Here is a 10,730-nt window from a genome sequence, read left to right as displayed (position 1 = left end):
ACGGTGAAGATGGATACCCGGCTATCTTTCTCCAGGTACCCGCTGCTGGTGTTGCTCTGCTCGGTTGCTGCCCCGTCGGGGACCCGGAGCCCCGTGGCTGCTGCGGGGAGGAGCTGCTCCGACACCCGGCAGGTGTACTCGGAGAAAGGGTACAGCACAGGCACTGCTCCACTGACTCAAATCTCCGGTAAGACAGTGTGTTTAGCCTGCCTGAGGGTTAAATTACATCCCAGGACGGTTTTTGGGACTCATGTAGGAAAATCCCTCTGTATTTAAAAATATGGGCTTAATTTAAATAACATTTTATACAGTAGCCTACAGGTAGATGTAGCAGCAGAAATGTACAGTAGGTGCGAAAGCATGCTCTAGTTGTCTCAACTGGGATAAAAAAAAATATCATCATTCACGTTAAGGTCACTATAAACTCACAGCTCAGCCTCAGAGACTCAATCCAAAACCATTATAGGAGCACTATATCATTTAAATACCACAGACGCAATAATCAAAAGAAAGTGATACTTAAAAGTACAAGGTGACTCAAAACTCACTAATAAGCACCAGAGGCACAATGTAGGAATATCATGGTGAGTTTTCCCTCAAGAGAAACAATGCACGGTGGTTTAAAACAAATTACACCCGCCCCCTTCTCCCCTCTGTGCTGTTTAAATAGGATGATTAAGGGGATGAGCAAATTGCCAACACCGGTGCAACAAAGAACCTCGCCCCTAATTAGTCTTTGCCTACTGGCCCACTGCTAAATCCCTGCATATACCCATAGGCTCTGTTCGCTGGTGATAATCTAATCTACTTGAATAAAAAGATATAATATGGATTACAAACAGTTGGATTTTGGTTAATTTTAAGTTTTGGTGAAGGGGGGTTTGGATGGTGGAGAAGAGGAAGGGGTGGAGGGGCTGCTTAGATTTTTAGTGGAAATTTGTGGAAAGTGAGGGGGTAAACGATGGAGCACTTGAGTGTCTGAAGATGTAGCCTACTTCTTCAGAGGAGATTCAGCTTTGCATGTAAAGCAGTGAGAGAGTGATGGCGTGTGTGTGTGTGTGTGTGTGTCTGTGTGTCTGTGTGTCTGTGTGTCTGTATGTGTGAGAGTTACCCTCAGATAGACCGAAACATACATGTTAAATGTATATAAAAAAATGCAGACTTTGCAGGGCTCCACTGTGTTTGGATTTATTTTGTGGCAATTTGGCTGTGTGTGTGAGTCACTCAGACAACTGAAATATTGATTGATTTAGAGTGTGTGTGTGTATGTGTGTGTGTCTGTGTGTTAGACTATCACTGCCTGAGTCTTGGCTCACTGTCCCGTGGGCCAGGGGAGCAGATGGCCGGGAGAGTGAAGGATGAAGAGAGGCAGTTTAGAAATGGAAATAGAGGGATGAGAGAAGGCTAATAGTGAGACACACAGAGAGAACAAAAGAGGGAGAGAGGAACATCAGTGAGGGTGGAGTTGGAAGTGAGACTTTGTACTGTATTGACAGCAATAATATTTGTACCAGGTGTAAAATTTACTTAAAAGAAAGAAATCAAGTTTATACACATTTAGTGTCCTGTCCCAAACCCCCACCCCATACTCCCCCGTTGTCGTTTGCATATCATTACCTCTGACATATCAAAGACTCAACCTGAGCTGACAAAGACAGACAGAGCGAAGCTGAATAATTCATGCAGGGAAATTACAATTTTCTATCACACCCTTATCTTTGATAAGATTTCCCCACAGTAACAGAACAGACTAATGAGTGGAGGAATTGACCGTCTCACAAAAAGTGTCTGTTTTAACCTGATAACAGACCCACCTACGTTATTATAATAACGCAGGTGGGTCTTTGTTGAGGTTGAATAAGAAACATCACCACATGATTATGTGATATTACAAGCTGCTGTGTTATGATAAAGCTTAATCCACATATGTTTCTATGCATGTGAAATTAGTGCTAACCTTTCATTCTCTTCTCACCTGCTTTTAACTTGGTCCAGGTGAGCACCTGCGGCTCTGTCCTCAGGACTACACCTGCTGCTCCAGTCAGATGGAGGAAACACTGGCTCACCAGAGCGAGAGGGACTTCCTCAAAGCTGTCGAAGACAACAGCCAGTTCCTTTTGACCACCTTTACCCAGAGACACCGCAGGTTTGATGGTGAGAGTCAGAACTCGCACAGTTAATAACCATTTAAACAATCATCTTTTTAACTGATTTTAAAAGATTTGTTCTCCTCAGTTGGTACAAAAGTGCACTCATCTTCTCCTCATCTCACCCTTATCAACCAGGTCAATGGTGATGAGCGACAGCTCATTAAAAACTTATGAAGGATGTCCGACTGCACAGTTCCTCTGAGATGGTCAGATGTCTGAGCCACAGAATTGACTGTAGAAGCTAAAAGCAAAGTGATGCATACATATTGCAGAGATTCTAGCAGCGTTCTTATTTATGTTTAATCAACAAGAGAAAGGTCCTGAAATTGAAGGTTTCTCCACTGATTTAGTATCGCACTTTTATAAAGACATATAAAGAATGGTCAAAATCAAAGCATCAGAATCCAAAAACACTGGACACTACTTTAATCAGACCTGTCATGTCTGGTAAATGTCCATGGTTTTAAACTTCACACCCCCACTGCAGACATCCTAGTTTGTAGCCTTCAAGCTTAGATAACCCCGTCGACATCACTATGAGTGTAAAGCTCCCTCAGAGCCACAGAAGATATAATACATTTTATTTTATTTCAGGCTGAGTAGGACGGATCATGGCCAATAAACTGACCTTCATTTATAAATTAAGTGCAGTGCCCCTTTAAACAAATGGTCAGTGTAGAAAACCTGCCCCAACAGCTTTAGTCACTGTCTGTATTTGAGAGAATGTAGCCCACGTTGTCTGAAACTCTGTATGTATGCTTGCTGGTTTGTAACAGTCGCAGCTCAGAGCTGAATTTACACTTTCTCCTCCTACCTGCTGTGGACTGCTATCACCTTTTTTTTCCCCTCATCGTCCTTTTATATAATGTCCATGATGAATCATTGAAAGACACTGAAGCAGTGGGAGACTGCATATGAGTGTTAAAAAGATTATTTTAAATAGAGTACATGTTGTTACACTCATTTACCAGTGTGCAGGATCTGATGTAACCGTCCCTGTGAGCTGTTAGTCTGGGAGGTGGAGGAGGATGAGGAGGTGAATGGGTACAGACATTGAGACCTGGCTAAGATATCTGAAGAATAGAGGTGGGTGACAGATTCCCTCTCATCTCTGTCCTTCCTGTCTTTCTGCAGAGTTCTTCAGAGAGCTTATAGACTTATCAGAGAAGTCAATGAACCAGATGTTTACCAAGACCTACGGGCGGCTCTTCACCCAGAATGCACACGTCTTCCAGGAGCTGTTTGTGGAGCTTCGCAGATATTATTCTGGTCAGTTCAATGAGTTTATCCTCTTCAGCTGCTGTTGACACAAGCGGAGATTTGGAACATACAGTACACTGTATATTAAGATAGTTAATTGGGCAATTTCAATGAAAATGGGAAGATGTTGCCACGGCATAACAATAAAAATAAGCATTGGTCACTTTAGACAGTCAAAGGAACACATCTGAAAGCAGATTTCCTTTGACTATCATCAGACACAATAAAAAAAACACATTTTAGAAGATGCTTATATGGTCTACATGAGCTTAATGAATAAATAAATACTAAAAACATTGTCTGGTTAATGATTGAGCTGTGACAAATCCTTGTTTTACTGGCAGTTTAGTTTAGTTTTATCCATCTACATCCTTCTGGGTGTTGGTAAATCTACAGTGACTCTGGACAGCACTGAAGCAGCAGTCCAGAGTCCTTTGAGGAGTATTGAAATGCCAAGAAGAATTTAAGGGGAAAAAAGAGAGAGAGAGAACTGGAATCCCATGGATGCCAGACTGTTTCTATTTCTGTTCCGAGTTGCTCTGTTTTGGCATCACAGCCGTTAGCTGGCAAGTCTGCCTGCAGGCTGTTGCTGCTTAGTCAACCTGTCTTTGTCTGCCAAACAGCATGTATAGCTAATTTCAGGCTGCATAGTAGACTACAGATTGTAGAGTCGCATATTCAGAATTTGTCTGCCAGTTGACTAATGAACAGACACTGACGAGCACCAATGCAGAATTAGTAGAATAAACCAGGAAATAGAGCAGTGTGCACAACATATACATTAAATTTCCTAAAATCCAAATTTTTATTTAATTTGATTTTGATATTCAGCACCAACTTGCACCTTAGAGTCACTGTGTGGAAGTGTCATTGACCCAAGAGGGAATATTCACCTGTAATCTGAACCCTCTTGTGTAGGACTAGTTTGTAGGAGCGCTAAATGTGGCAAGTCCCCATAGTTACCATCATCTCAGCCTTTTCTTTTCTGAAGGTGATCTTTTCATAGTCTCAACATGGCATTTAATGCAATATCTAAAGCAGTGTCCATCTCCAAACAGCTTGTGCTGCGTTTTGTGTTGCCAAACAATTACACCGCATGATTAAAATCAGATAAATTTGTCAAAATTCTGTATTTTCTTTCATGACAAACCTTGAATGGGGCACATCAACGTTTCTCTTTTCCAAATGCTGTATCCCTTTAAGCTACAGGCTTCAATACAAAAACAGATGTTATTTGACAGTTGCTCTTTTGTCCACAGGGGGAAGTGTGAGTCTGACAGAGGTTTTCTCAGACTTCTGGTCCAGACTGGTGGAGCGGGTCTTCTCTCTGGTCAACCCTCAGTATCAGTTCAGTGAGGACTACCTGGAGTGTGTCAGCAAACACGCCGAACAGCTGCAGCCGTTTGGAGACGTGCCCCGCAAGCTGCGTGTACAAGTGTGTGACTTGTGATAAAACAAGTTAACAGCAACAAAACAAATGGCTCTAACACTTTATAACCATACGCCTAGGTATGGAAATTGATTATAAGTACTTATCTTATTGTGCTCGCTTGCCTTTTCAATTCAGGTGTCCAGGGCTTTTATTGCAGCCAGAGCGCTGTCTCAAGGCTTGGCTACCGGCCGAGATATTGTCAACAAAGCAACAAAGGTGAGTGCCTCTCGTGTCTAAAAGTAGAAAATCTAAAGTGAGGACTTAAAAAAGAAGAGTTTCCTTTATAATGAGATTCATATTTATTGGTATAGCCCAACGTTGCAGACGGCTTTAGAATTAGGTGACATAAAAGTTAGTTGAGAGCTTGAACGTTTACTGTATTTGGCCGGTAGTATTAAGTTGTTAAATAGAAGACAAATCAAACCTTGAAAACAGAAACTCTTCATCAGAAGTAACTGATTGCTTTGTGCAGAAAAGGTTGGACTCAGTAATGTGAGCCAGGTAAGCTCAATGGATCACAGGGTGGGTTACTAAAATAAGAGTACTTGTTTTGTGTGCAAGGTTTGAATTCTTCAACATCTCTGGCAGTGTTTTATTTGTTCATTCTGGCCCAGTTCTTCCATCCACTGCTTTGTTTTTCAGTTGACTGCAGATTCAGAGTGTGTGCGAGGCCTGATGCGTCAGTGGTACTGCCCGCTGTGTCGAGGCATGCCTTCCCTTCGGCCCTGCCACTCCCTGTGCCTTAATGTCATGAAGGGATGCTTAGCCAATCAGGCCGACCTGGACACTGAATGGAACAATTTCATTGGTGAGTGATGGGAGTAGGAGGGCTTTTTTGGAAGATGAATAATACATACTGACATGTTATTGATGTTGAAGTGGGTTTGGGGTCAGGTGGATGATGTATTTATGTTTTAGTTGTTTATATTATGTATTTCCAGAGAAGCACAGTACTTCATATGGTGCATTTGTTCATGCTATTGGAGCCTTGACAAACCTGGTCAGCTCAAATGACATTTAACTACTTTCTGAATTATTATGATTATTAAATTGAACATACCTAAAAGTAGAATCCTTTTTATTTCTCTCTGTCACTCATTTACTCTCACTTCCTTTCCCTCTAATTAATTCCTCCTCCATTAATCATTCATGTTTCTCTGCTCCTCCACAATTGATCTGTCTTCCTATGTTTCCTTTGCCCTTTCATCAAACCCATAGATATCCTCTATTTTTTCTCTTTTCATGTGCAGTGCTTTCATCACTCCACCCATGTCTACTGCACCCAAAACTATTCCACCCTCACTTTTCAGCCACTGTTCTTGTCTCTTTATCCCGCTTCTCTTTATATGACATGAGCTTGCCTCCTAATTTTACAGCCCTGTAACCTTTTTTTCTACACTGACAAGAAGAGCTAGGTTGAATGTAGTCACAGAAAACTTGATCACCCTGCCATCTCTATTTCTGTCTCTCCCTTCGTCCTGTATCAGATGCACTGTACCAGGTTTCAGAGAAGTTAGAGGGACCGTTCAACATGGAGCTCGCGGCCGACTCCATATCGGTGAAAGTGTCTGAAGCCATCATGCACATGCAGGAAAACAGTGTCAGCATCTCCACTAAGGCAAGAAGGCAGATGACAGACTTTAACAGATGAACACCCTTTCGACATACATAAACCTCTCACTATTTTTTAGGAGTTTCTTATTCCAGTGGTTTATGTTTTTCTTGAATTCAGCTCTATAATTTGACAGTTGAACTTCCATAAAAACAGTGAGCTGTCTTGTATTTGTTGAACCTTTGTGAATCCTCTATCATCTTCAAAAAAATCAATCTTACAAGCTTTAATCTTGATTGTTGTTTAATTTAAATTTTAATCTTCTTAATAAGACAACATGCAGAAAATTGACAGGATTTATACACCGCGAGCATGACAGGCTCACAGCATGATTAAAACATGGCAGCCATCCCAGGAGTTAATCCACCAGAGAGACGCCCACATCTCGTTAGAAACAGCTTCTGGTTTGTGGTACAGTAGCAGTGCTTTACAGAGCAGAAGTAACTTTCCTTTACTGCTCAGGTTTTTGTGTTTGCTGCATTTCACTAATAGTCTGATTATGGAGGTTATGGAGAATGTGTATTTAGTTTGGAAACCTCACTTATTGTCTCACTTCTTTAATTTGACTCAATAACACTAAAGTTAGCTTAAAGCGACTGATGATAAATGTTGCATTTCTGGGCTTTTTTGTTGTTTGTGGGGTCTTCTGAAGACAGAGATTGTCTGTGTAGTAATTTAAGATTTCCTGAAATGAGCACATTATGTTGGATTATAAAAATGCTCCTGTGACACTGGTTTTTAATGCCATGGTATTAATTTGGTTTTTGTCTTCCTCAGGTGTTCCAGGGCTGTGGAAACCCCAGGCCAGTTCGGTCCAAACGCTCACCCAAAGAGTCAGGAGGCAACAGGAGGCCTTTTCGCACCTACAGCCCCGAGGAAAAACCCACCACTGCTGCAGGCACTAACCTGGACCGACTGGTAAGGAGGACTGGGTGAAGCAGAATAATCAATTTAAAACAGTTTAAACCTGCATTAATGGATTTTTGGCACAATCTCTGGCAAATGTGCAGCACCTGTCAAAAGTCTGGACACACATTCCCCTTCTCTTGAATAAGAAAGTGTGTTTTGCTGAAAAACAAACAAAAAGTTTCCTGCTGCATCTTGAAATGATGCAGATGAGAGCGGTAATATTGAATCAAAACAGAAAACTTGCTGGAAAAAACAAAAAATGAACTGATAGATACGAAAATACTCCATAAAGCTGAGGGGAACTTCACAGTTAGTGAGAATATTCTATCACTTCCAACTTATTTATTAGAGTCTTTATGTAAAATTAATTTCCCATGGGAAACTGCAATTAAGCATATTCAAATATTTGCATTATGCTTGTATCAGAACACAGCAGAAGAGAAAAAGGCAAAGGTACGACAAACAGAGAAGCATTCAAGCAAGCAGCTGTAGAATAAGTACAAACTTGGTATGAGCAACTAAAAATAGATAGTGCCGCTGTCAGAGCCCAGACAGTATTCCTCTGACCAAAGAGTGCACACATTTGATGGAAATGCTGGACAATAAATGAAACTGACACTAAAGCAGTCAGGTTTTGACTTTGCTCTGCGTCAGCACTTTAGCTTCCATATGCTTCCTCCAGCCAGCCATACCAAACAAGGATACTTTAATACCAGCCTTGAGTCATAACCATTTTCTTTCCGCCTCCATACAGGTTACTGAGCTGAAGGAGCGACTGCGGCCCATGCGGAGCTTCTGGGTGTCCCTCCCACACACCATCTGCAATGATGAGAAGATAGCTGCCGACGTCACTAATGAGGACCGCTGCTGGAACGGGCAGACCCGGGGGAGGTGAGCAAGATCAGAGCGGAGGGATGGAGGGAGGGGTTTGGTATAGGCGGAGGAGTGAGTGAGTGATGCTGCAGAGGTGGAAGGATGGAAGAGAGTTTGTTTAATTTTGCCACCACCAGTCACCCACATGCTGTCTGCGTGGGTCTGCTTGCACAGATACAGCCCAACACCGTGTATCTGGGCTGATTTAGAGGCAGTGTGTGGTCTGAAGTCGTGTGTGTGTGTGTGTGTGTGTGTTTTAGGAGGGATACAGAGAAGAAAAACAAGTCTACATAATGGATGATCTTCATGATGCTTGCTGTTCAAGCTTTATTAGGCAACAGTTTTATGTAACAATAACAGGGCTGAAACAACTATTATTGTTTAATTATGGACGATTTAATTATTTGACAATTACTTTCTTGACTAATTGATTTTTAAGTCTTTTGGTCTATATAAAATGTCAAAAAGTGGTGAAAAATGTTTTTCGCTGTCTTACACAGCCAGATATGCAACATAAGAGGTCTTGTTTTTACCCATCCAAGACTCCACAATCCAAAGAAATTCAGTTTACTGTCATAGAGGACCAAAGTAACCAGAAGATATTCACATTTGAGAAGCTAGAATGAATTTGTCAATCAAAAAGAAAAGACTCAAATGATAGATGAATGATCGGATAATTTCTGTCGATTGACTTATTGATTAATTGACCAATCGTTGCAGCTCAAAAACATACACATTATAATTCTATAACAGACAACCATTCACACCTACGGGCAATTTAGAGTCACCAATTACCTGCATGTTTTTGATCTGTGTGAGTAAGCTGGGGTATCTGGAGAGAACACACGCAGGCCAGGGAAGAACATGCTAACTCTATACAGTAAGGCCACAGCCAGTTGGTGGGTTTGAACCCTCTTGCTGTATTCTGTAAATATGATACAGCAGGGGATTGCCCAAGTCTCTAGGATTCATCTTCAGGGGGGCACAAATGTAAAGGCAATCACACTTGTTTGCTTGTCAGAAAAATAACATACAGTTAAAGAAATCCAGATCTAGAGTGAGGACGCTAAACTTTGCTTTGAAAAGATCAGTTTTTGTGTGCATGCCTGACTTTTTTTTATACATGGATGCCTCTGTGTGTACACTTCCAGGTATCTCCCAGATGTAACAGGAGACGGGCTGGTCAGCCAGATCAACAACCCTGAGGTGGAGGTGGACATTGCTAGGCCTGACGTGAGGACCCGACAGCTGATCATGGAGCTGAGGGTGGTGACCAACAAACTAAGACACGCTCAGACCGGACAGGACATGGACTTCATGGACAGTGAGTGTTCTTGACAGTCTGTATTGGTTAAAGTATATCCATAAAGGAGTTTTACTTATAAATGAATAGTGGTGATTTTAGAATTTAAATCCTGCATGTGGATGTTGTTTATGGACTTTCGCTTCATGCAGTCAGAAGTCTCTTTTTCTTCGTTCCAGGTGAGGAAGGCAGTGGTTCAGGGGGTGGAGATAATGGTGAAAGGTACAATGATGATTGGCCAGGTTATGGGCCGTACTCACCTCCCTACAACAAGCCACCACGTAACCCTGCTTCCAACCCTGCTAAACCTCCTCGTGTCCGAGAAAGAAATGGGTCCAAGTGGAACAGAAATAATGGCCATGGGCGGATCAAATCAGCAACCAGTTGCCTCACATTCTCCTTGGTTCCTTTGTTGTCTTTCCCTCTCATGGTCACTGTTGCCCCCATGTGGAGATAGCTGCTTATTGCAGCCTGGAAATTAAGGAACATGTCTGTCATGTTGGGTGTCTGAAGCACATTATGAAGAAAAAATATCATTCCATTTGGTTACACCAGCAGAAAAAGACGAAACAGGCTAATTTAGCAATAATTAAGAACCTGTTTACATCACAAAATAGATAGGTTAAAATTAATATTCTTTTCCTACTGCCCAAGCCACGAAACAGGCACTATGTTTTATGATTACAAACAGTGCTTAATGAATAATTACAACCATCTTTTAGTGCCATTCTCTAAGATGTTTGACCTATTAGAGTCTTGCTGAATGATGCGCTGAGCTGGGGTGTTTTAGTTGATGGGGAAAAAGGCCAAAAAGCAAAAAAGCAAGCAATGAATGAATTAGCATGTCTGTGTGATGGAGCTGATGTTCTCATGGTTTGGTGGTCTGTGAGATAGAAATTACAGTAGTTGTGCCAGTCATTACTGTGTAGTTTCAGTGAGCAGCTGATTTGATCACCTCCTTTGCTGATCTTTTCACAAAATTAATTTAATTTAACTGTTCTTGGTTTCAGTCCGGTTGTCGTTCATTCTGTCTAATAGAGGTAGTCAGATGTAATTTAATCATTTAAAGCTCCGTATTTAGGCTCTGAAATTAAAAATGAGTCAGCAGGATGACTCTTAAAACCAAACAAGGGGCTTACTTGGAATGTACGTAAAAAACTCAAATTCATTACTTGTAATGACAAGAAGTTG

General features: G+C 41.5%; 1 protein-coding gene across 2 annotated transcripts; it reads left to right on the top strand.

Annotated features, from left to right (window-relative positions):
* The first annotated feature begins 9 nt into the window (after nt 1–9).
* gpc2 (glypican 2) lies at nt 10–10,441 on the top strand. Of its 2 annotated transcripts, none has more exons than XM_053324283.1 (11): nt 10–187; nt 1,996–2,154; nt 3,285–3,419; nt 4,670–4,845; nt 4,978–5,058; nt 5,485–5,650; nt 6,330–6,460; nt 7,232–7,372; nt 8,118–8,254; nt 9,388–9,560; nt 9,719–10,441. In XM_053324283.1, exons 1-11 carry the CDS (start codon nt 10–12, stop codon nt 9,994–9,996), a joined length of 1,755 nt encoding a protein of 584 aa, XP_053180258.1. In that variant the 3' UTR covers nt 9,997–10,441. The 2 variants fall into 2 exon arrangements, with proteins under 2 accessions (XP_053180258.1, XP_053180257.1); XM_053324282.1 differs by having other exon boundaries at nt 9,388–9,566.
* The last annotated feature ends 289 nt before the right edge of the window (nt 10,442–10,730 follow it).

Source organism: Scomber japonicus, chromosome 8 (assembly GCF_027409825.1).
Source record: "Scomber japonicus isolate fScoJap1 chromosome 8, fScoJap1.pri, whole genome shotgun sequence".
Lineage (NCBI taxonomy): Eukaryota > Metazoa > Chordata > Actinopteri > Scombriformes > Scombridae > Scomber > Scomber japonicus.
The sequence above is the reverse complement of the archived record's forward strand: the minus strand, read 5'-3'. Positions and strand labels throughout refer to the sequence as shown.

What these genes read in the sequence shown, in the direction of transcription:
- gpc2 (XM_053324282.1), top strand. Translation starts at nt 10, where the DNA reads ATGGATACCCGGCTATCTTTCTCCAGGTACCCGCTGCTGGTGTTGCTC. An exon ending in TGAATGGAACAATTTCATTG is followed by an intron (nt 5,651 to 6,329) that starts GTGAGTGATGGG and finishes GTCCTGTATCAG; the next exon opens with ATGCACTGTACCAGGTTTCA. An exon ending in GTGTCAGCATCTCCACTAAG is followed by an intron (nt 6,461 to 7,231) that starts GCAAGAAGGCAG and finishes TGTCTTCCTCAG; the next exon opens with GTGTTCCAGGGCTGTGGAAA.